At 38.3% G+C, this 27,465-nt stretch overlaps 1 protein-coding gene across 5 annotated transcripts; it reads left to right on the plus strand.

The window, feature by feature from the left end:
* LOC105221306 (uncharacterized) lies at positions 1–27,465 on the plus strand. Of its 5 annotated transcripts, none has more exons than XM_011198163.3 (7): positions 1–287; positions 6,092–6,385; positions 21,430–21,586; positions 24,247–24,389; positions 24,453–24,609; positions 24,680–24,794; positions 25,032–27,465. In XM_011198163.3, exons 2-7 carry the CDS (start codon positions 6,265–6,267, stop codon positions 25,185–25,187), a joined length of 849 nt encoding a protein of 282 aa, XP_011196465.2. In that variant the 5' UTR covers positions 1–287; positions 6,092–6,264; the 3' UTR covers positions 25,188–27,465. The 5 variants fall into 5 exon arrangements, with proteins under 5 accessions (XP_011196465.2, XP_011196463.2, XP_028902182.2 ...); XM_011198161.3 differs by having other exon boundaries at positions 1–237; XM_029046349.2 differs by having other exon boundaries at positions 1–176; positions 5,975–6,385.

Here is a 27,465-nt window from a genome sequence, read left to right on the forward strand (position 1 = left end):
TTCAGTCTTGGCATGCCGTGCGGTGCTCCCCGACGTGTAAGCAGCGCCAGTTTTCGTTCGCCATTCAAGTGCTGTGTGTCGTCGCGTAGGGGGCGGTGCGTGCGAGTCAATTACGGAATACAAAATATCAGCCACGTTGGATACCAAATCGAAAGCACATATCTACCATACAGTCGGTGGGTGAACTGTTTGGCAAACAGTTGGAGAATGGAATAATTAAATTCCATAAAAGTTATTGTAATCATTTGTGTTGTTGGTGCCGGGCGACCGGAAGCATTGTTGTACTCGTACGTTTACGATTCTTGAAAAACCTGTTGGGTTCATTGGTGCATTGATTAGCCGTTAAACTGTCACACACCCCGCTGGCAGCTGAATGCTAGTGCAGTTGGTGCAGCCGAAAACAGAATTCGCGGCAAACTGCTTGCTTGCTGTTGTTGTGGTTGTTGTTGCTTTGCTTGTTTCTCAGCTTTTTGTTTGGCTGGCGAACCTGTGCAATATTTTTAGTTTTGTTTGAGCCAGTGCAAGCGCACACACACCTGAACACCTGAACACAGGTGCAGTCGAGTGTTCGTGGGAAAGTGCATCAAGGTTTTCGCCGCCGTAGCGCACCGAAAGCCAAAAATGTGTGTGATCGAAATACACATTTTTGTCTCTCGTGCATATTTGACGCAAATATTTTAGCAGACCAATCATAATCAAAGTTTCGTAAACAGTTTATTGCTGAGCGCAGCGGCGTCCCGCGTTTTTTGTGGGGGCGCGTCTGTTGACACATCGCTGCTTCACTTGTTTGTTTGTGATTTCGAAATGTGCCGTGAATATCCACAAATTGATACAGCCGACCGATACGCCGCTCAGCTATGCGCATTTGGACTGTTTTATTTATGTTTTTATTTTGATTTTGATTTTTATTTTTGATTTTTATTTTTGTTTCATTTATGCCAGGCAGTTGAGAGTTCGTTCCTCGCAATTTATTTGCAAATTTTTCGTGAAAATAAAATGATTTGTTGTTAGGCTCAAAGTTCGCTTTGCATCGAGTGAGCGTCAAATGCATTGGCGCTGCCAATTTCTTAAACTTATTAAAATGGCCTTTGGAGCATATACTAAGAAGACAGACATACAGAATTTATTTACAAGTGTCCAAGGTGCGTAGGTGGCCTGTAGGAAAGTGTTTCCCCAATGAGTGTGCAGATGAAAAGTAAGTCTCAAAGATATAATGCAGCCAATTTCAAAAATATAAAATCCTAGTCATAACTCGTGTGTGTATTTCACTAAAAATGTTCTATAAATAGTTTGTTGGATTAGTTTAATGAAATAGTTATTTGCGTGCAATTTGTTGGAGATCGCCGCGATCGACATGCGTTTTTATTCCGAAGGCCCCCTCTCTCTCTCTCTTCGGACAGCATAACTAAGCATAAGGAGGTAATGAACTTGATTCCTCAATATTGTTAGTGCTCAACAAGACTTCTATTGCGATATTCGCCGACGCTAAAGTAGAGAGTTTTATCAAACGGTCTTATCTCTGTCTGGGTCTATCTGGCTCTTCCTATATTTTATCATATGTGTAAAAAAAATTTATTACTGATTCAGTATGTTAAATATATAAATGACAGAGCACATTTATTGACATGTCTGTCAAAACTATATTTGACAACTTGGATTTTTATTTGGCGTTTTTTAAGTTCTATATGTTAAATTGAAAAAAAAAAGATTTCCTTAAAATTATTAGTTTTGGAATGCTAGATTCGAGAAAATGAACTATACTGAAGAAGAGTAGAATTGACCCAATCCCAAAGTGATATATTATCAAATTCTTCTAAATAAAACCTCAATGAATTTATACTGCTTTTATGGTCAATTAGTGTTTCTTTGGAATAATTTTTGGTTTTATCTTTTCGGAGACCCGAATTTCGTTGAGATCTTCGTTTTGGTTGATAATTGAACTAATCTTATTTGCGACTGTTTTAAACTAGTAAGATATTAGTATTTATTATTATTATAATTGATCGAACTCAATATCAATATTAATATCGCTTAGGATGTCCGTCGTTCGTAGTTATTAAATCCATTTGGTTTCGCTGTTCAAACCAAATAGTTGTCAGTTGTTTCATAGCCAGTTGCACAGTTCACTGCAGAAACTCTACAGTGTACACTAAAATATGTTTAGAAAACAAAAACATGCCCTGACTTGATAGTGGTTGGCATCGAGAACTCACTCAGACTCAGTTATATCTATCTACTATCTACAATGTGCGCGCCAAGTTAGTTTAAACTGGTTGCAAAGCACCGCGAAGCGACGGCATAAATGATAATCAAGTGTGATATGAACCAGTTATGTAAGTATGTAAATAGGCGAACCATTTAAAAGTGCATGCCGATAGCTGTATGGGAGGCGGAGAATTATTCATAAACACGGCATAAAAATACTTTAGAACGAAAACAACAAACCGGTGTCAGAAAAATGTCAGTTTTGTTTTCGAAATGTTAAGGCATTCAACATACTCATATATGTACATATGTATGTATGTATGGATGTGTGAGAGACTACGTCAATTTGCGAATTGTTGAAACTACGTCGGAAATAAATGAAATCTGCGCTTTGACCGCCAGTTCAAAAAACGCTCATAAAGTTGCAATTAAGTTTGCGCTTTTGCCCATATTTTATTTGTATCGCGTAGTGAAAATATATTTATCAAAGAGCAACTGTCTAACAGCTTTCAGTCAAAAGTGACAGGTCAAGGCAGATTTGACATTTGGTTTATTCCACAAAAATGAAGCGAGTAGTTCACACCTGATGGTTGTACTTCAGCCCTTTAGTCTCATACTCAAAACTCATAAGTAAATTGCTTCCGTAAACAATTTATTTTATGGTTTTAAAGCGACTATCATTTGAAAATGTAAATATTATTGTTATTGTAAATCAGTGAGTACTATAAAATAGCTTGTTATACTAACTTGTTTATGGATGACAACTCTCTTAGAGATATTATATGTTATGTCGGTATTGGGTTTCCGTTAGTTTTTGTTGATGTTAATCATCCGCCGTGGCTCATTTCAGAGATTTGTCTCAGAAATATATACTTTCGAAAAATTACTACACTATAATGTTGTCGATTATTTTTTGAATCATATTTGCTAGTTTGGTTTTGATATCTCCATTCTTCTGAGTTCTTTATCTTAAGGTGGACCTTAAGGTAGATTCTTGTAATAAAAAAAAACTAGCGTTCTATAGAAACTGGACGTGGTGTCATAAACAATTTATTTTGCAGAATTTGAAACATTTTTGTTAGACAAAATTATTTATATTTCAACCTTTTTAAATGGAATTCATTAAATGAAACTCTTAATTATCAGTTTTTATATACTTTAAATCGCTACATCTACGTTACAGCAGAAAACGCAGAAGCATATCAATTCGTTGTCAGCTCGCTGCGGTCGCTTTGCGATCAACAATTCAAATTAGCGCTAATTCGCATAATTAAAATGCTACGAAATAGCTTCTCACACCATCGCAAATAAACGCCGACGCTTTTCACACATTTCGGGCTCACGCTCATAAAAAAATCAACTTTATGGCCAGCCACCGTTTTACCGTTTAAAAAGGGTCCGCATCCCTTTCAATGCAATTAACAAATAACTGACCAATGACACGGTGTCTGCGTGTGTGCGAACGCCTTCGCGGGTGTCTTGGTGCGCGTATGAGTGTGTAGAAGGCAGCCAATCTCTCTCCGCGTCAAAAGCGAACTTTATTACTTTTCTTAGCCACACAGAACTAATCCGAACTTTAGAGAAGGGAAAACTTAGACAACTCTTAGACATCCACACATAAAGACATGAGAGTCATGTATTAACACGTACAATGCGATTGGCATGTTGAAGAATTGAAAGACTGATGGCAAAACAGACTGCTCTCTTGAATCAAATGTAGTTTTTCGCTAAAGATATAAAATTCAATAAAGGCCTCTCTAAACCATACCCAAGGGTGGATTCCCAACTAAATTATTGCTTTTGGCATTCAATAGTGATACATTGCATACATTTAGGATGCTTTCGAGCAAGAGAAGACAGAGAGATTACGAAGAAAGCCAGATGTATTACAATTTCAAGTGTCTATCAAGAAAAGCTAACAGATTATATTGAAAAAGGAGTAGTACCCATAAGTACCGAGACCATCCAACTCATTGCTGGGTTGATATGCGTCCGGCGCCACACAAGCCACAGCATTTATGAAAACGAAACTGACAAACAAACAAACATAAATTTCAATTTTCCACCAAAATACCGAAGCGTCTAAAAGGCCAATGCTATGGATCTCTTGGGAACTTTCAGAGTTTTTGAACTTTTGCTGTCGTCGTCGCTTGCCGAGCTTGAGAGCGCTGCTGAAGTCGGTGAAATCGTCGGTGGAAAAAGCGCAAAACAAAAAGCAAATTGAAAACTGCAGTCGGACGAAATGAAGAAAACAAAAACGCACACACAGAGATCCACACAGAGACCGAGTGTATTTTGTTGCCACAACAGTTACTTTTTGCAGCCAGCAAGCAAATACCAATGCGCCGCCGCTTAAAGGAATAAGGGAAAAGTATTAAAAGTGTCCAAACGATGATTGCCTTGATTGTGATTATCACTGGCGAATACAGGCGACAGGACGCGGGACGCGGGACGCAAGCGGTAAGCAAAACGTAACTGGGCAGCTGACACCATCTAAGCGCGTCTCCCAAAGGATTTTTACGCTCAACATTTAACATTAAGTGACAAATATAAAATCTCACCATGAAATGAACATTCAAAAGGGAAATGTTGTCAAAACAACACAAGCACTGCCACCTAGGCAGAAGGGGCAGGAGATGGTAGCTTTTATGACGATTTTGCGCAGGAATATTTAGCTCTTGCTAAGGATTTTAAAAGTGCCCTTAAATCGCTCATAATTAACGGTAGAAAGTAGAAAGCTAGTGAAGATTTAACTAACAATTTCTAAATCTTGTGAAGTACTTGCTAGAAGGTTTGTGAGAAGAAAGTACTTTATAATGTTACTAGAGGGCGGATTATTTCTAGCAAGTGTCTATAGGGACCGCCGTTTTAAAGTTAGTATTCCATATTCGGATTCCAGTTGGAGAACTGAACAGCATGTATTTCGTTGGGGAGGGAGTTAGGTTCCTTACAGAGACAGACGAGGTCAATTTTACCCTTCGATGTGATCTTTACCATGAAAACTGACGATGGTTGCTGATGTCGGTGCAACAATACGCCAAATTGCATTATAAATATACCTGCAACCAACAATTGAACTCTGAGTTCTCTCCGATGCTCGAATGCATATTTCTCTTAACCTTCAAACGATGCAAAAGCCAACAAAAGTGCTGAGCAGCGTGTGCACTCCAATCGTTCTGCCCACACAGTGCACACTGCAAATTAAGTGTTGTATAAATATTTATGTAAAATAAAAAGATAAACACAAATAAACTATTTGCAAATCGTTACGTACAATAGATAAGATATGTTGCCTTCGAAAGAACACACACACACACACATGAGCGTTGCACACGCCACTCAGTGCACATTTTTTGAAGGCAGTGTCTGCCAGAGCGTTGCCGCCTCTTAAGACTGCATTCGCAAGCAATTTGAAATTCATCATCATATTTCTTCTGCTGCCACCACCCACACTTCGCCCAAGTACTTAGCGCTGTAGTACAAATGTGTGTGTGTTTGTTTGTCTGTGGACTTGCGTGTGTGTGTGTGGGTGTGCGCGGCGTGGCAATGACCACAATAACTATCGCTAAGTGCGCGCATAATTTGTGGGATTCCTAATGAAAATGAATAGGGGCTTGCGGTGCGGGGTACGAGTCACGCCACACTGTTCTTTTCGCTAGTGTTGGTGTTATTGTTGTTGCCTTTTGTGATTTGTCATAATTTAGAAATAATGACCATATTCCACGAATATTTTAAAGTTTCACATTGTTGCTCTTCTTCTTCTGCGAAGCGCCATTAGTGAGGCGGCGAGCTCTCGAACTCTTATCTGCCGGCGAAAGCTCGAAAGCGCTAAACAAATGATAAAATATTATTAAATGCTTATGTTGAACGAAAATTAAAATTACAGTGAGCAAACACATGCAAAGATCTTGGAATTGAATAAGTGATTTGAGAATTAAATACAACAAAAACGCTTGACAAGTGTTTTGACAAACTTTATCACACCCACACACAAACAAACATTTGAATAGATATTGACATTTGGCTGGCAAATCAGCTCCGCTTAAAAAGTGTTTAAACATGCTGCGCATAATGTCCAACAAAGTGATCGCCCGGAGCGAAGAGAGACGCAGTTGTGATCAAAGGCGCTACAACAAAAACAACAGCGGCAATAGTTTTGCGATAGCCGTCTATGCTATAGGTAAGTACTTATGCAGTCAAAGTGCTCTTACGAGATGTGTTCAAAAAATAACGGGAATTTTTCAATTTCGCGGGTTTGATAATTGAAATTGTCAAAAATTTTATTGATAATCATATTGAGAAACATGCCTCTGTAGTACGATAAAATTTCCAAAAAATGAAATTCCCGTTATTTTTTGAACACACATCGTATGTTGTGTATTTACATATATACTAAACTTCAGTCTGCATTCATACAAAAATTCTTGTTCTTTCGAGCATGAAGTGGTAAAAAACCCCTCATTACCGTCTTATCATTAGGTTCGGAAACTAATTGTTATTGCGATTTCAGAAAGTGGCGTCATGCAAATCATAATATATTTTATACATTTCGGAATAGCCGAAGGTCAAACGGAACGTGCCGATTTTAGTTTGGTCGATTGTAATGAATTATATTTATGGTCGATTAGTTAGAATATATCATCTAGCTACATTCTTCTATACCATCATCCAAAAAAATACAGTGCAGAGCTCGAATTGTCGTCTTATAGTCTCCCTTTCTTCTGAAAACCACATGATATTGCAGTGATCTACGAGTACATTTACTCATCTCATTTCAGGAAAATACAGCGATAGTAAGATAGAGCAGAGGACTCAGTCTATCCAAACAGCTAAAAAATGATTCGAATCCATAACGTCTTTAAACTGTACGAGTAAAATGTAATTTTAAAAACTCAAAAACTGTATTTAAGAACAACCGTGGGAATCAATTTAGTAGAAGTTTCTTCTGGAAGAAACCGAAGTAACCAATGCAACATCAAGACTACACTGGAGGCAGTCTTTTGAAGCATATTCCTCAACTGACGCCTCTGAAGAACTTTCTGTCTTGCGCTCTGTCAAGTGTTCAGTACTCCTAAGACTCTTTGCTTACATGAGATCTGTGGCTCATTTGGCGGTCTTACCATCTTAATAACGGGTGTTTTTTTTATATGATTGGTTTTCAATGCGGCAATACTTGTTTTTGTCTAAAAAACACCCTGTACTTGGGCGGTGAATGAGCATATCAACCTTTCTTAAATATTATGCAAATAAATTCAGAAATTCAACAAAAGCAACGGTGTTAGGATAGTGCTCACATACACACTAGCCAAACAAATGGTGACAAATGGCCGAGTGCTGTTTGCAACTGAAAAGAAACCAGAATGTTGGTGATTAATTTGCATTTGCAAGATTCACCAGAGGAAGCGGCAGCAGGCGGAAAACAGCTACTGGATCCGGTTTTGCGGTTTCCAGTTCAACATCTGGTCTTACCACAGGGACACTGACGCAGTGTTCGCCGCACTGGCGCAAGTGTTCACGCATGCAGCGCCGCCAGCCGCCAGCCGCCAGCCGGTTAACTGCTTAGGCGCAGCCACACACACACGCACTCAAGCACACGCATGAAGCTGCTGGCATGTGTTTGAGTGTGTGTGCGGCGTTGATGCGTTGAGCTGCGACTAATTGTCAGACAGTGGCACGAGAAGTGGCTGCTACTGCTTTTCGACTTATTTAGAGCGTGTGCGAGCAAGGATTTAATTGGCATAGGGAATGCAACCAGAAGAGCCAAAAGAGCGTAAAAACAATAAAAACAAAAGCCAACAACCAACATCCGAAAACGAGACGAGAAAAAAGAATCGAAAATGAAACGGTTGAGCTTGCTGCCAGTTACATGTGTGATGATGTCATCGCTGCGTTGTGTATGAAAGGATCTTTCTGCCTTTTCGCTTTTACAAAAACAAAGCAAGGACACAAGCAGCCGTCCATGCAGTTATCAACACCTACACACAAACAAATATATATGTATATAGGCCTCATATTTATATGGATGGCAGATGCTGTCACTTACAAATATATATTTTTTATTCGAGTGTGTGTGTGTGTGTTTGTTGGCATACAACAAGATAGCCGAGAAGGTTGGCCAATTAATTAAATTAAAATCGATTGCCTCGATGTGTTTGCATGCCACAAGTGCAGTTAAAACGCAAACAATATGCACCGAGATACTCGCACTTGTATTTATTAGCAGCGTGAATGCGAACATTTCGAAATCTTTCAATTCAAGCACTTGCGAAGAGCTCCTTCCAATGAACTCAGCGTGCATTTGAGCGAACACATTCGAAAGTCTATTTCAATTGCCGGTTAGCCGTTTGAGTGCTGTGTGCCTGTGTGTGTCTGTGTTTGTTGCAAATTATTATAAATGTTTGTGCAAGCGTTACGTATAATATTACTAGGGTGGCACTTATGTATGTGAAACTAATGTCTTTAAAATGATTGCCAGTATTTAAGCCACTTTTCTTTGATTTTGTGTTTTTTTAAGAAAAAATGTGACAGAATACGTGGTTATGTTTACATTGCAATCATAATATGAGGTGTGTCCAAAAAATAAAGGGAAATGGGAAATTTAAAATTTCACGGGTTTGGATAATTGGCTACAACAGCGTTTCGATACCTTGCAGGGTAGGATAAGGTCTCGTCCACTCAATAATTCTATATTTATTTGTCATTTTTTATTGTTTGTCGCTCAGCCATTCCTGAGCGGCGCCGCTCTGCCGCTCTAAAATACCGCTCACATGCCGCTTATTGTGTGACCATTGCATTTTGTATGTTTTCATCGCCTAATTTAATTTTTACAATTTCCGTCGTCCTTAGAACACACCTCGTTTATAACCGTGGTGATTACTTAATGTACTCTGTTTGTCTACTGCATCTTGCAACGAGAGTCTTCTAAAGCCGGAAGTATTTGGTAATGACAAGAAGCCAGTGCGCAGTAAAACATTTTACTAAAGGTCAAAGGTCACAAAGTTAAGTCACAGACTGCTTGAGAGACCTGCTCCTTCATAATAATATAACCAACCCTAGATCTTCAGCTGCTGTATGTCAAACAACTTTTATCAGTGCATAAAATGTGTAAATTTCTATTATTTCCTCTCAATAAGGACCACCCTTATGTCTCGGTAGTTGTACATAAATATGAGCGACTGCGCCTATGTGTACATTCATCAGTGCCATCGTCGGCAGGCTTTATTGCTTTGGCTTTGCCATTCAATTCATGTATTAATTTGTTTTCACTGCAATCATCAGCACCAGTTACTTTTCGAAAATCAATGACTGTAACCATCGAATTCCATTTAGTTTAATTAATTGAAAATCGTTTAATTTTTGTTGTTCTGCTCTGCATGCACAACGTCTCAGGAAGCCACATACTCCACTCATTCCTCCTCGCCTATCTGTGCATTTGAATGCGTTCAAATCCGGATTGCCACATAATTACATACATTTAATGTACGGACACACACACACATAGCACGGCATAGCAAGCACCCTGTATGCAAGAAGTCAAGAAGGTAGCTGAGTTGTTCGCACCTGCAGGGCATCTATTGAGGATCGACAACGGTCGCCACACTTTAGAGAGTGAAACCGCAAGCTGAAAAGCCATCAGCGCACACATTACGGTACTTAGTGGCACGCACATACATCCGTATTTATTTGTATGTACGTGTGTATGTATGCGTGTGTATAAGAAGGCATTTAAGTGCATTGATATTTACATATGAACCTACTACACAGTTGCCACACATTGCCACACTTAAGTGCATATTTGTGTGTGTGCGTGTGTGTGTCCATGTATGCCAATGCTATGTAACGTATATCTCTGCTTGCATTTCGTATTACCACCAGCTTCGAATTGAGTTTACAGTACAATTTTCACTTTATGCTTTTCATTTGCTCATTTTTGCCAAACGCCTCGCTTAGGCATGCACACACACATATGAATATATATATATATGTATATATGTATGTATGAATGAGTGTTTGACTGCATTTACCTGTGCTGTGTTGCCTCCTTGCTTCCGTTGCCGCTGCCGTTGTGTGGACGTTGGCCCCACATTAGAGTTGTGTTTGACTGCTGGAGTGCTTACTAACGGCTTTGCCGCTGATATTGCCACCGCTATTAAAGCAACACCTCTGCTGCCGTAGCCGCCTGTGCATTTTTTTGCATTTTTTGTTGCAAGTATCTGGTGCAGTGATGTAGTTAGTATTGTTAACACTGCAGCCATTGTTGGGCTTTGTCGGCGTCGACCAAACGGTGCACCGCACAAAACGCACTGCTCAAAAGAGCTGGAAAACCGTTCCATTTAATAATAGAAGTAGTCCGTGTGTAATATATTGAAATCTTGAAAATATCAGAAGAGCCTTTGGATCACCAAATTATGCATAGAAATTGATTTTTCAAGAACTATTCTCTATAGATTCTCTACTAGAATTGACTGTATGTAGTATATAAAACTTTCAGTGTTTAACTTCCAATTGCATTAGATTTTAGAAGCACTTGCCTTTTGCGCTGTTGCATCCATTGCTCCGACAATTTGCTGTTGGGTGTGAAGGCAAAGAGGGCTCGCTCTGGATTTGCACTAGCCTGTCCATACCAATACATATGCTTGGCGCACTCATATGCGAATCGACTCTACAGTAATTAGAGTGTAATAATGACTCGAATTCGGACAACGAGTTGTAACAATTGCCACAGTTCTAAATTTGTACATTCTTACACTCACAGCTGTGGTTATACTTATGCATATATGTACTTATGTGTATGTATGTATGTATGTGGAAAATGAAAACAGGAGTATGAACAACTAATTACTTTTAACTAGCCACTTTGATTAGGTTGGCGTTTAAAGCTTTTTTCTGGGGAATTTTGGAAAAAAAAGTTTTAGAGTTTAAAAATAACAAAATTTAAGCAATTGCATTTAATATAAAATCGGTCCAAATAAGCAAGCTTTGATATTTATTTCTCAATAGTTGTAAATTGAAATTTTTTAAATCTACAACCCTATCCTGTTGGAATGAAATTAATTTTGATTATTGAATACTTTGGACATGGCGTATGAGCGATTTTATATTTCATATTCTTTTGTATAAGAATTACTTCCTCGTTGGCATACACATATTCTTAACAATATGCAGCTAAAGCCATATTATAGTAAATTTTTAACAGTATTTCCATAATTTCCCCACTCTGAAGTTCCAGCTGGAGGAGGCCCTTCCGTGAAATAATCATATTTTGTGAAATAAAGGTTCAGGAAGGTGTGTTGCTGCGTATTCCCGTTAATAGCGTTCTAGAATATTTTATACTGAAAGCTTCCCAATATCATGGTTGTCATTTTCATTTTGTACATTATTCCAACTGACCGCCACTTCACCTTATCAAACCTAACCAATAGCTAAAAAGAGGTTCGAAATATTTTGATGAAGGTTGATTTTTTAGATGTGTGTTCTTCAAAGACCACTTCATAATGAACAGACTTGCTTCGGTACAACGTTTGTTGCTGACATGCAATCCCAACTACTGCAAAAAGTGGACAAAAATTGTACCTATCGGCTGTAATTCATTCGAGCCAGCCGCGGGCAGCCACTCACATGCTCGAAATCAGTTTTAAAACGAAGTGGCAAACCCATATATTTATTATAAAGCCAAATTCATGGCTATTACATTAAATTATATGCGTTTTATTTCTACTCGAAAGGCAAATGTCTAAAAAACACCCTCTATTTTGCTACATTGGAACTTAGAAGAATAAGAAGAAGAGCATTTCTCTTACATTCGAAAAAAACTTCTGTTTTTATTTTCATTATTTACCACTTTTAATTCTTATTTGTATCCAGAGTTGATTTTTTTATTCCATAACTCCAACCTTGAAAACTAATAGTTTTGAGTAACAAAAATTGGCTCCAAAGTTATTACAAAGTTACTTAACCGAGAAATCTGCTGCACATGCACTCATATTTCTCATATTTCATTCCCCAAAACTGCCACAAAGTGTAATATATCCAAAAATAACTTATGCAATAACTTAAAACTTAAAGTTTCCTCGAAGGACTTCGCACGACCTTAACCCCAAGTGCTTGAGTGCTTGCCTGCCAGAATTTAAATGAGCAAAGCTGCAGATCAAGCAGAAGCGTGTCAACATTAAAATAGTTTGGTTGCCTTTCTCTGCGCCATATCAAAATCCACATTCATTTAAAATTAATACATTCACATTTACATGCATTCATAATTAGCGCTTCTCGATACTTTGCACATTGAAACACTCATCGCATACACACACACACACACACACAGGCTCGAGCATTTCTGCGCTGCTGCAGTCGCTACCCGACGCACACTTCAGAGCGTCGCGTGGCCTACCATATCCAGTTGGGGTTTTGCGGCAAAAATTCCGAATCGAAGTAGCGGCTGAGCCAGCGCTGGCTTTACTCTTACTTGCTGGCACTGCTCCACAGTGGAGCTCATGCGGGGTGCGGTCGCAGAGGGGGGCGCATTCATCGGCTTATTTAAGACACAGTTAACTGCTGCAATATTCATTAAGAGTTGACAATGCACATAGCCGAAGAAGTGTTGAAACGAGCGGACAAGTGGCAAAGAAGAGCCGCTGGATGCTGCAACCTTCGAGCCCGGAAAGTGTGCGCTATCGAGCACACGACACTAGTGCAAAATTGTAACTAAATCACTTAGCGCCAAGATGAATTTTCTGGTTAACCGAGTAAACACTTGATGTTTTCTTCAAAACAACCACCGTCCTCCCCTGGCCCCTACTGCTTCGTCGTTAATGTTATGCTGTGCCATGCTATGCTGTGCGGGCTATGTGGCGCTTGGCTTCCTCCATGCCGCAGCGCAGCACATTAGTGCTTAACATTGTCATGAATTTTAATATAAATTAACTAATTAGGCGAAATGGATTAGTAGAATATTTTCCACTTTGCGAAGGGCATGCAAACACTCATAAATATGGCGAGCTCGTGAGATGGGTTGCAATAAGATGCTGCTCTCTTTTGCTTTCCGTAGAGACTGCAGGCATTGCAGTTATCGGGATGTTGGCGTTCGTGTTGCGGATGTCTTTCGGTGAATGTTTGCTGCTCTGTAACGGGATTATGAATTCCAAGAGTTTTATAAATAAATAAATGAAACGCTTTTGGGATATCTTGGACTTAAATGGCGCACACAAATTACAAGCGGGCCCTCACCGCTCCTTTATTGCAATCGTTCTTCATCATCATTTCCTAGCCACTGCAAATGTATAATATGTCAAGTATGTAAGTTGAATTAGCATAGCTTATCTTTCTATCGGTCTTAACGCCAAATAGCGAGCACTTATGCTGAACATATCTGTGAACATACCAATATCTACTTCTACGGATGTTATCATCAAGTCTCCTATTCTACTACGATTCAAGCAAACTTTCCATTCATCGGAAGAGATATTTATCCCTAAATCTGACAAGGCCTATATATTCTAGATAACTGCTTGTAAGGCCAGGCCCAGAGTTTTACTTTTAAGTTGCCAAAAGCTAAAACTCCCTCTTTAACACTCCAATGCTATATCATGTACCAAAATTTTCATTTACTTGTGTTCTTTCAGTTCACTCTATAATTCTATGAAACCTAAAAACATCTGTTTTGTTCCCAGCTTTCAAATCTCACTTGACCTAAGGTCCCACGTTACGTTAATGTTCGAAACTTTCATTTCATTGACTTCTTTCAATTATCTAGAAAAACTAAATAAAATTTTCCAACTAACTAGTACTTATGGTTCGAAATGGCATTTTATAAAATTAAATTGATATTTGAGAATGCAACATAACCTCACTTTCAAAATATTTCGTGTTTACCTAAATGCGCAATTCGAGGACAGTTCAACTCCAGCTTCAGTGTAAATGAAATCTGATTTGGACAGTGTTTCAATGCCACATAATTTGAACTTTTTGGCGCAATTAACTATTCCTGTCACACCTTCATATACATATATCATTTAAATGTATGTATGTATGTATAGATGGCCGTGATTGTGTGTACTTATGAGCAATGTAGTTATTTATTAAAATTGAATTGAAACTTTTCGGCCGAAAACCACAGCAACGAATTGAAAAATAAATATTATAGCGCCGCTTGAAGGCCGAAACATCGCAAATACAATAAATATGTCTGTTTATATTGCCAACAACAACAGCAACAACAACAAACAGTGAGCACTCTACAGCCTTTTTCCGCGCATTCCACATAATCATCTGCAGTTTTATAATGAATGACATGCATTATTCATACTCCAACGGCACGCAGGTGCACTCCTCGCCCAGGTCTCGGTCTCATGTGCAATCGGAATTCGAACGTACGGCGACGCTGCGCAAATATGGAACTCGTAAAATCCCAATTTAATTCGTACGCCGCTTATGCTCGTAATGAAAAGCCGTGGCAAGTGGCAAGTGGCAGGCAGACAGTCAGGCAGTCAGTGCGGCTCAGCGCCACGCCGTCAAATACATATGCTGATGTACTTGTAGGTATTTCCATGCGAAATGTGAGCGGGTGGGAATGCGCGCGGTTTCCCCAGTACCCAAGCGCTTAAGTGCGTACTTTGCGTTCTGTTAGTCCATTAGGTCTTCAAAGGTGGAATGTGAATTATGGCATCGAATCTCTCAAGCCCCCGATTTTAAACAGAATCAATTGACTTACTCAGGTCCATACGGCATTCAAGTTGAGTTCCTTATATAACCAGAAACATTTCAGAACCAAGCGGCCTAGATACTTTCAAATAAATAACTAGCTCTAAGCTCCAAACGGTAAATATCTATAGTTCGATTTATCGGTCCGCAGATTGAGTTGTGACAGTACTTTTTCAGGTCTGAAACGTTATTTTAGGTCAAATATTTTTGGATGGACTTGAGGGTCTGTAAGACGAATGAAAAGCTCTCAGCCGCTCTTGGAAGCAAGAAACGTTCTTTTAGGTCAAATCTTTCTGGATGGACTTGAAGTTCTGAAGGAAGAAAGAGATCTCTCATAGAACAATTTGTTATTTAATCATTAGTTGTAAGGTTGACTCCGGATTGCCAATGGGTCTGTGGGGTTTGTAATGTGATCGAAATCGAATCAACAAGCAAAAACCCGTCGATTATGGAATACCCTTTAACAGTCGTGTCGGGACTTCCAACCCACTACCATAATCCAATATGTATTTAAACATTATGTTAAAATCCACACGCACATCCTTTAAATACACTCAAATGCGCGCACACTGAAATGCTGTGCATAATTTCCGTTGGCGGTCACCGGTGTGTGCAATGTATCCATCATGCGTGACCTCAACGTAATTATGTTACCATAAACAGGTCGCTCTCCGCACATAAATACAAATGCATACATATATATGTATGTATGTATGTAAATTGCAAATATGTTGGCGTATATTGATTGAATTCGTGTGTATGTGTATGTGAATGGGGAAAAAGTGTTGGCAGGATGCAACGGTATTTTAACTCAATGTTGTGGAATAAAGCGTAATTGATTTGCAATTTTACTGGTGCAGCTCATTTCCTATTAACATACCTAAATAGATGGCTGTAAAGTGTGAGTGTGGGTGTGGGTGTGTGGATACAATTTCGCGACGCCTGTAATGGCTAAATGAGTGAGGCAGTCCATCAGCATGCCGCGCTGACTGGTGATGGGCTAAAAATAGGCTCGCCTTCCGTCTGGCATGGCCAACAGCTGTGCGCATCCTTTGAAATGTCACAAATTTACACAAAATAAACCACAATGGCGGCGCGCATTCCCCCATTTCACTGAAACGCACGCATTGTCGACTTACCGTTGTTGTTGGCGCTTTTAGGGATAACAACTTTCGGATTGCCGGGACTGACAAGCGTTGACAACTGTCCGAGCGCTTTATTGGTGTGGATAAATGACGCTCTTGATTTGATTTGGCAACTTATTTGCCTCAGACAAAATCTAAAATTATCTAAAACACGACAAAATGAGAATTCACTTAACACCGATCTGTGATTACTTGGTGGCACCAATTAACACCCTGTATATTTTTTCTGCTTTAGTTTTCATATGAAAAGCAACTAACAATTAAAATAGGAAGCTGGGAAACCTCGGCATGCTCTCAATTAATAAAGAAGATATACATATATTATAATAAAGATATTCCATATTCATATTTAAGATGAAATGAATTCAATCTCATAACCGTCATCGAAAAGGGACTTTAAGTAAGGACTGACCACTTTTCCGATTTGTGAAGTTATTCTTATTGAGATAGATGGTTCTCAACTGTTCTGTCGATAATTGTTTGTAGAGGCGATGATCTCTTGGGCAGTAGTAGCTTGGCAAGACCAGGTTCGATCCCAACGAATTATACCTTCTGCTCGATTACCGCCATAATTTTATAGTTCCAGTCTTTTGCGGTACTTTGTGAGTGTGATCATTTAAGTTTCCTGTTTAACCTGGTACATGGTTAGTCCTGAGGAGTAACACCTTACCACATTTTGAAGTTGCAGTTTAATATTATATTAATGAAATTGCATTGACACAAATTGTATTTAATAGCATCATTAATGTTTATTTATCAACTCACGTTTATAAATAAAATCACTAAAGCACTGTTAAAATAAAAAAAATCCATGCATAAACAAGTGGTTGAACATTAGGGGTGCTCAGTTATTTGCTGAGCAATGAAGTGGCATGGCAATGACGAATTTCTTTAGAATATCTGAGAGATTTACCGATATTTACGGTAAAAAAATTATCCTGAAGCAATGAGTTCTTCTTGTTCGATATCTGAGACTTTGCAAAGTTATAGTCCGATTTCGACAATTTTTCAAAAAGGTATGCAGTATCAAATGCAGTATTTGTGTAAAGTTTAATTCCGATATCTTCATTCATTCTGGATGTATATATTATAACGATGAAAAAATAGATGAAATATGAAATTGTGTTATATGAGAAGTGGGCGTGGCTGTAAGCGATTTTACCCATTTTCATTGTGCCTAGAGAGTTTGGTTTATATATCGGAAGGACGGTTGGACAGACAACATGTCTCGCATCCTGACCTGAACTAAAACTTTTTAAGCAAACATACATCCCTAATGCCAGCCACTACGCATATCGCTTCCACATTCGGGGAGTTAATAAACGGCATCACTGAATATACGAATTCATACACGCATGCCACAGTCGTGCATGGTCGGCATACGAGCAAAAACAAAAAAAAAAAAACAACAACTGAGAAGTAAATAAAACTAAAAAAAAATGGGAGAGAGCTTGAGCGAATTATCAATAAAGTATGTGAACAAATCATGAAGAAAGGAATGAATGAATGGCTGGCAGTGCCTGCTGGGGCTTATATCCGTGCAATTCATTGCCGCGCTTGCAACGCAACGTTTACTTTCGTTCGGTATGAATACACGGAAATGCTTTACAGCCTTTTCCTGCTGTTTTCAATTTTCGATGCATTTCAAAAATTAATGGGAAGTTGAGCAAATATGTGTTCGAATCTCTATAAAAACTCGCTGGCAACCGCAGCGTGCGCCCAACAACAACGCAGGGCGCATTGCAGCACGAGCAGGTGAAGAATGGTGTTGGAATGCTGGGCGGCTCGTTTGCGCTGTTGTTGTTGCTATTGTTGTTGTACAGTAACGCAGTAATGCAGCCAACAAACGAACTGACCAGCGTTGGCTGGCTGGCTGACTGCTCCGAATATTCGCATATTTATTCACATCCTGCACACACTTGCGCAAATACCGCACACAAATAAATACGCTGGACGAGCGCAAATACCCACAAACACACACACACACAGACGAATACGAAGAGACTCTTTCGAAGGCTTTTATATGAGTTTGTTGGTTTGTTAGAATTTATTTATGTGTGTGTGTGTGCGTGTGTATGTAGGGAATGGCCATACGCAGCAAAGACGCAATCGAGCCTTCCATACTCGGTAAACTAGCCGGCAGCGTGCAGATATCCATACCGTGATACAAAGGAAGCATAGCCATAGCCAAGGATGCTGTGCGAGTGAGTATACATGTATGTATGTATGTGCGGCAGCGTGTGGTATGCGAGTTGTTCAATTTTTGTGTGTGCTCAGTGTTTCGCTTTTTAGCTTTTTTCTAGCATTGCAATGCCAACATTTGTTGATTTATAGCGAGACTCTATGTGTGTCTTGTTGTTGTTGTGGTTGTTGTTGCTGTTGTTGCGGCAATGGCGAACTTTTTTAAACTGGCAAAAACTAAAATGCAGCAACAACAACAACAACACTGCGTACAGTAAGCAAGCAGCAAAAGAAATGTATAATAGAGCAAATGAAAAATAAAATAAGAAAAATCAAAATGAAAAATGAAAAAATTGAAATGAAACAGAAAAACAACAACACAAATTGGAGAAAATAAATTGGAAAAAAGAGTAAAAGTTAAATGGGAAAGACAATGACAAGAATTGCAGCTGCGGCTCGAATGCTAAGCAAATAAAATATTGTATGGTTCATAGTCGTAAGCACACAACCATACACGCACACGCACACACACACACTCAGATAGATATAACGGCACAAATACGCCGTTGAATGCATATTTGTATATGAAATAAGTGTATATGGTGAAATCAAATTGGCTTAAAAATGGTCAATCCGTCTGGCCTTAAGGATATGTGCAACAACGCACAAACAGTGTCATAAGAGCTTTCATACATATCTATGCACGGATGTATGTATGTGTGTACATGTTGCATACTCATTGTGACAATATGAAATGAGACAGAAAATGCAGTACTTAGCTTTATTTCTACTTAGTTCTACATAAATCTGTTCTGTTCTGAAAGTATGTGTGCAACTGCGAGCAGTTTGTTACTTCTGAGTGCCTTATTATTCTTCAAGCATGTTTGCATTGCATATGCAGTTATGTAGTGCTAGATGTGAGAGTAATATGAGTATCTGATATATAATTTAGATATTAACCAGCTGCGTCGTGGCAGAGGCACTCATATGAACTTCAAAGGTCTCCTTGCTCTCAAAGTGAATGTGCGTGACCATAATTTATTTGATTTAAGCGTGGATTCTTAGAATTGTGACAATATTGAAAATTAAAGTCCATGGAGCAGAAAACCATGGCAGCCCAACTAACTTTCCTGATAATACGATATATATAAATACTTACTCATTTTCGTCTCCAAGCTATATTACATCTAAGATTATAAGTTCATTTAACTTTAAAGATATTTCACATATTAACTGATATATACGGTATACGAAATTTGAAAATCTAATTTTAGATATATTGGAGCTAGGGGAAATTATGCCCCGATTTTACCCATTTTTGTCACGGAGGCACCTTATTAAAAAGAGCATATCTCCTTTTAATTTCTATAAAATATCTGAGAGATTTACCGATTTTTTGCGGTAAAAAATTAACAGCAGACACTAGGGTCTTGAAAAGTTTTAGTCCAATTTCGACAATTTTTAAATAAGCGATGTCACCCCTAGTGCAGTATTTGTACAAAAGTTTTGTTTGATATCTTCATTGGTTCTCGATTTATAGTATTGCAAAGTGGACGAATCAGGTGTAATTTAAAATTTCGTCTATTTTCTTCAACTTCAAGATGTCGAAATGAAATATTAAGTACCAACTTATCTTGAAATCAGGCGAGTAGTTCCTGAGATATGGTTCTTGACTCAGAAGTGGGCTGATTCCATTCTAGCTGATGTTGTTGTTGGTTTACAATTTTAAACGATTTAAGACAGCCGAGGCCTGTACAAGGCCCGGCACTCCATTTTCTCTTGCATTTAATGGATTCTGTACTTTTCCCAACATTCCTTTTACCGTTATTTTTTTTTTAATAATTTATGGGAAGTTTTTTGTTGCTTTTATTAGCGACTCAAACTGGCATCGCACCCGAGTCTTGATTCCCGAGTCTGACTCTGATAAAGTATTTATTATTCTACAGCCTCGATTAGGTTATGATTGGTTGTGACTTGAGAAATATGGTCTCCATCTGTCCGTATTTATTGACGGCGAAATCATGTGAAAACGGTCTAGCGCAACTATGGCAAAGTTTTCAAAAATTTTCTGCAATTTAAAAATCTGAATTACTGAATTAATAAAAGCGAAACTTCTGTAGAGCTACGCAACGGCGAGAGCTGGCACGCAATGCGAAATCTGCTGGCATTTGTTGCTTGCACCTTCAGAGAGATGCGAGTCACTCGAACGTCTTTGCTTTCAACGTATTCTTAACTTTGGCACGTCTTGGCCAACTTTTATCAAAACGCAGCATCGCTCATTTGTCCAAACTGATCACAACAACACAATGCTCGTGCGAGGCGAACTCGAACAGGATTTAAGGCATATAACGGCGCATGGTGTCATACAAATGCAAGAGCTCATCCTCTCGCTTAAGCACTACCACCAACAAACAAACACACAAACACACAAAGAGACAAACTGGCAAACAAACAAACAAGGATGTGCGATAAATACGATTTGGAATCTACCCAAGCTCCATTTATCAGCGTTATTGACCAAAGGAACTGCAATAAAAAGTGCAATATTTCAATTTAACCGCTCGGTGGCCTTTTACCCCAAAACACCGCATATCACCAGCACCAACGACCAGCACCAACGACAACGACAACAACACTAACAACGTTTGTCCCTACCGAGTGCTGTGTGGTCACCGCGCTTGCCGGCGCCCTTCCCCGCAACTCCGCCCCGCTGTGTAATGCTGTTGCTCCGCAGCTGTGCTACTTTGTTGTTAGTGTTATTGTTGTCGTACACTACGGTTGCTAGCAATTTAACGTACAGAGGATTTTATTACCCTCGATGCACATTCTCAACTTTGTTGTTCAGCCACATTGAGTGTCGCCGTCACCACTGCCGCTGCCTCCCCATCGCCGTCAACCGTTGTGTTGCGATGAGTTTGTTCTTTACACATAGAAGACAGTCGGGACAATAGGAGGTGGGCGGTGGGCTGAGCTGCGTCGATGGCGCTACTGATTGCAGCCACTGACTGCAAGTTGCAGCTCGAAGTCGAAGTTTCTCATTTTGTATCAAAGTTTCGTGCTACTTTCCACATGCTATGCCATACCACCATCGTGTCTCCCCTCCCTCCCCAGCCGACATGCGGCCACAATTATTGTCATCTCTAATGTGACGACATTTTCTGTAACTTTCGTTTATACTGTTTCGCTTTTCGTATCGTTTCAGTTGCAATCCTCGGCAGCGACCTGGTGGCCGGCGTTCGCGGCGAGGAGTGCGGCCAGGAGGAGTTCACGAAATGTGCTGAGCCTCTGGATATGCTACATTTAACCTCCGAATTATCCATCGGAGCTGCCAAGAAGGACGAACTGCTTAAACTTTGCAAGTAAGTCAACGTTATCAACGAGAAAAGAAAAAGAAAACTTTCTTTTTTCAATTATTTAATTCCACAACCTACCCTTACCCCTCCACCTCGTTACACACCGGTGTACACCACTGCTATTGCATGCTTTACCTGGTGGCGAGTGGCAGCGAACTGCGGACTGCGCGCCGTTTGTTGCGCCGCTCATCACTGCGAAGCACTAATGGCAGGGTGCAAGTAATTACGAAGTGTAGTCGACTTTCTTTCTTTTTTTTGGTTGTTTCTCGGTCTCTTTTTCTTTATTCAGCCCCGGAATTAATTGCGCTGTGCAATTTGTGGTTTTTACTAGCTAAATTAATATTACCTTCTAATTTCCAGCAAATGTACAAGTGAATTCTCGCATTTTTGGCTGGTCGACAAGTAGACACTATCAGCTCAGAGCCAACGTCCATTAAAGCCAGTGCAATCAGGTGTCATAATTATAAAATGTGGCGCTGGCTCAGTGCGAGATTTTAATTATTGATGTCATAAATGGACTTGCTTAGCTGGCGGAATTTCGAAATCACAGTTACTTCAATAGATACACGAATGTGGTTAGACACACAAGTTTTGCAGTAAATTTACCTCGGTCTCATTTCCATTCTCTGTTGAGATTTAATAGCACTATCGTGTTTTAAATTTAATCACTTTGCATTCAATACATCTCTAAATGTCAACTAATAACTTAGGAATGCAGTCGGAGATATGACAATAGTTAAAACCCAAGTGCCCTAGCAAGAAGAGGTAGAGCACCAATCTGCTGATATCTCCAGATGATTACTATATACCCTTAGCCAGTATATAGACCTTTTGTTTCTATATAACAATTTCAGGCTTAAACAAGCCACTTGCGATCCGTCAGTCACCTCATGGCACATAACTACTATTTTTACAATTATGAAAATAAATTAACCTGTGCCATTCAATTTCCTGTATCATATCTGAAATTTACTGCCCATATGATGTCGAAACATTTTTTAGACTTTATTAAAAAACTCCCTCTTAAAGATATTATTATAGGAAACGAGACCTGCATCTAGGATTTGGATTCTCCATCTGTGGATAATTGTATTCTACAGAAGTTATGGACAGAGGGTTTAACTTCTCCATTTAATAGGGGATTGCTGATAAGTAATATTAACATACTCCTCTTATACACGGGGGCGGGGCTCTTTAATGAAGTTGTCATATCATTTAACTTTTTGAAGAACGCTTCAGTGCTTTTATAAAGCAGAGACCAGAGAATCATTTGTTGTTTTTGTAGTTAGCATAGATATTTCGGGTGTTTTATTTTTGCATATTTACGAATATGCCCTTGTCCATATAGCATTGTATTGCTCGGCTATTACGCCAATCGAGCAAAGCAACATATCGAAGGGCACCGAAGAATTTGAAGTTTTGATTTTAAACTTCATGTTTTTGCTCGTATCGGACGGTATTTACGATAGCAATGCATTCGTCCACTTGCAGATTCATTCGTGCGTTTGCTTACGTGCTCTTTGCCCTCGTTCGAAAGATACAATTTGTACGGCAAATTTTCATGGAGTTTTTATCTCCGCTTAGGCAAGCCAACCCCACTATTCACCAGCGGTTATCGTATGCCTATTTAGTTACATGAAAATTTGTGTTGATTGCAACTACTCTGCGCCATTGCCGGAAGCAATACGTTCTTCATTGTGCTCGTAAATACCGTTATCATTCAGTGGTCAACCTTCGGCACACTTGGTATGCAGCACTCAATGCGTTTGTCCACTTCCCACTAAGCCAACGCCATGAGTAGTGGTTCTCTCTCTTTCGGCAAAACAAAGAAGACGCACACACACACATGCATTCGTTCTTGTAGCGGATAAAAATCGAGTTCATTAAAAATTCCGAGCGGATCATCTGTTTTGTAAAATGAGTCTGAAAAAACTTTCGGTTCGTTACATAAGTAAGTAAAAGCATGTGCCAAATTGAATTTTCAAAACAAAATTTTTTTGTCATCCCAGCGAGGGGGTAGGATGGTGGGAGATTAATGCGGTTATGGAAAATCAAGAATTCATATGAATTTCAAATGAGCTTTGCAATGTATTAAACAAGTCATGGCTTAAAAGTTGAATTCCCACTCTATGACTCTTCAGTAGACACTGTCTAAATATGTCCTGCTAATCTGTCACACAGTTTGCCTTTAAATTTAATTATTTTATTCGTGTTGGCATATACTAGGAAAACAATATATCTAATATTATACGATGGCCTTCTACATTCCACTCTAGAATAGAATAAATCAGTCAGTTTAAGTTTCGGTCTGTTAAAAGCATAGTAATAGCTCCAGCTAATACAGGGAGAGACAGAAGTAAAAGAACAGCTGTAAGTACTACAGCTCAAACGAATAAAGGTATTCGGTCAAATGTGATTCCTGTAGATCGTATATTAATTACTGTTGTAATAAAATGAAATCAGTCAGTAGCTACAAGTGTCCACTTTAGAACGGGAATGTTAGTTGTTTAGTTGACGATATCAAAGGTCATACGTGGGTAGATTGCTTTCAAGTGCGACTTGAGATCCTTATCAAACAAAAGAGAATATTATTGTCCGCTTCAGAGTTCATACTCTTAAGTTATTAATTCTCCTCTTTATCTATATTTCCTCCCTTTATATTTTAGTGAACTGAAGAAGGGTGTTCGTTGCATCCAGAGTTATACGCGGCGCTGCATGCCGCTGCAGCAAAGAAATCAATTCAATAAACTCTACCATGGCACTAATCAATTCATTCGAGACCTGTGTAACGAGGGCGAGTTTCAGGATGGTAAGTGGAAAAGTAATTAAGACATTTCAAAACACGGACCTTATTTGTTGCAAATATTTGTAGAATACTTAAAGCATGCCCACTGCTCAGAGATCGCTAAAAAGGAATTTGAGGGCTGCGCCAACCGTTACAAGGAAACCATGGTGTTCTTGAAACCCAACAAAAATCAGGAGAATCACGAGAACATCACTTTGAATGAGAATATAAAAACGATCTGCTGGTGCGTTGAAAGTAGAGATTTGCAAGTACTTACTGTATACTAACTGAAATGTACCGTTATTCAATTGCAGTTCAATCAATGAGTTGGTGGATTGTTCTGAAGATGCAGCACGTAAGATATGCGGTCACGACGCGGCGAAATTCACACGTGAACTGGTTGATAAATATGCGAACAGCTTAACGAAGGTGAGAACTAAGTTAAAAATTATTCTATATAATATTAAGGGGATGTATTGAATCCCTGGTCTGAGACTGATTTAATAGATTACTATACTTATTTGAAATATATATTCTTTGTAAACCCAATCAGTATTAACTTTCAAGGGTCTTATATATTCCTACTTTTCGTCTACGAATTTCTGTTAATTCCGCAGTGATTGAAATTTCATTAACCTTTCAACATTAATTTGTTCAACATTTCAGATCTACTGCGAGGACTTCACGCGGCATCCAGAGATGTGTCACGATGGACTCAGCGATGACGGTGTGTCCCGCTATCAGTCTCAGCTCGGCCGAGCGGTTGTGTTTATCATTTCAGGCGTTGTTGCTGCATTGGGGGCACAAATACGGATTAGATAGATGAAGCGTGTGGAGACATAAAATTACAAAAAATACTTTGCTGCATTGATTTCTTCTAAGATATTATTTACAACCTCTTATTTTTTGAGAGCAACGAATTTTTTATATTTTTTTCGGGAGCGGATTTATACGGTTATAAATACGAATTTGAAATTAAGTTAAGAAGCAAAGACAAAGAGGAGTGCATACATAAATCTTAATCTTTAAATGGGATTTATGAGAGGAATATGTTATATATAAATATTACAGCTATGTTTGAAAGAACATACACAATTAGTAGAATCTTAAGGGAGTGTGAGCAGAGAATGTTAGCGTGAGAAGCGTGTGGGCGAAATGGGCGGAATTTAAAATGATATAGTTAAAATTAAATTTAGGGGCACAAGGAAGCTCCAAACGTAAGAGAGAGTGTGTTACCAACACTCAAACAAAATTACACATTTAGAGTACCAACAAGACCAAAAATTATATACAATACATACCTACATATACACAAATCACTTATACTTATACTTATATACTAGTATGTTAGAATTAGTAGAAACATATTGAATTTACTTGTATTTATATGCACTTGTTTATTAAAACGATATGAAATAATAAATTAAATGAATTATGAATTAAAAATGGCAACATTTGGCATGAAAGTTGTATGCTATCCACTAGGATTAAATGATTTAGTATTTTAGCATGTGGCAATAGTTGCATACATATATAATCGTATATGAACACTTGTTTTACTTTTAGCTTTTCGCTGGCACAAATAGCATTTGTGACGTGTTTCATAGCATTGAAGAGCAGAAATTTATTAAATTAATTAATTTAGTTGTAAGCTATTAAATTGCAAGCCAAAATAAAAGAGTTGCAATGTTATAGAACTTAGATATAAAAAATTCAATCAACTTTATGGTTTCCTTTTCTACGTTTACTTGTCTCTACAAATGGAAGATGATCCACGTTTTTATGGAAGTTCGTGCGGTAGGGAATAATGGTGTAATAACTATACATGGATAGTCTCTTGAAAGAAGCAGTGATTATGGTAAAATGAATAATTTTTCCAAATTCCGAAAATGAAATGTTTCATTTGGCATTGGTTTCAACTAATTAATGTATATGGGGTCAAGATAGTGGTAAATCCGGAAAACTGTCTTTGGCGAGTATTCTCAGTTTTTTTGTAGGGATCAGCAGTACGTAGTTTCTTTCAGTATTAATTGTAATATAATTAAAGATTTATCCCAATCGGTTGTTGAGTTCGTTTAGAAGACTAGACAAAGCTCGTCGGCATTGCGTACGACATAAGCCGTTATAATCCTGCATGAGCTAGGACAGTATTCATAGTGGACGTAGCATTTTCGAAAGATCTTGGTAACATACTACATTGTAAAATTAAACTAATCGGAAAGATTTTTAAAGTATTTCACAAATTAAAACAGCTATCAGACGGAAGATAATACCAAAGAAGCTTTGTATGAAATAATTTATGTTCTATAAAGATCTCATGTGTGATCTCATAAGTAGATTACTATTGCGGTCGAAATGTCACAGAGTTGATTAGTGAAAAAGCGATATAGAGAGAGACCAACATCCTAGAAGGTCAAAATGACTTTATGAATACCACCCTTACGCACAAACTTGGAAACCTTCCATTTTAATGTGATCTACCGTAAAACCTAACCTAACCTAACTTGCATTTATCAAACAATGAAAATTTTAGCACGATTTTTTTAGACTAGAGCAATTAATAAATAAAATTTCAAAATATACTTATGATTAAGTGAATTTGGTGGATTTTAAATAATTAAATATATAATTTAGTGCAATACAAAAATAAAAAAAAATTAATTCATAATTATAGAATTTTATGTACACCTAAGCATGTATTTATAAATTAACGAAAAAAGTATTTATAAAATTATAAAAAGACAAGCACTTATTGACATTAGTTATGATAATTTTAACTAATTACCAAAACAAAAACGAAAAGCATATGAAAAGTCAGTTATACAGTTATACTTGTTGTTGTACACTTCACTTGTTGCTATTATGTAATCAATGCTTATAATTTATATTGCCGTTATTGTAACATAATTAGTTCGTTGTTAAGATCCGTGCCATTTGTTTCCCAACTAACAACTAGCAACTAACACTTAGTACACTTAAAGCCACAGCGTATTAGGCAGAATTTTATTCAACACACACGACACAGTTCAATGCGAATTTTACACACAGCAAGTAGCAATGCAAAAATGAATAATAAAGAATACAAAAACAAAAAAAAAAA

This window comes from Zeugodacus cucurbitae, chromosome 6 (genome assembly GCF_028554725.1).
Source record: "Zeugodacus cucurbitae isolate PBARC_wt_2022May chromosome 6, idZeuCucr1.2, whole genome shotgun sequence".
NCBI lineage: Eukaryota > Metazoa > Arthropoda > Insecta > Diptera > Tephritidae > Zeugodacus > Zeugodacus cucurbitae.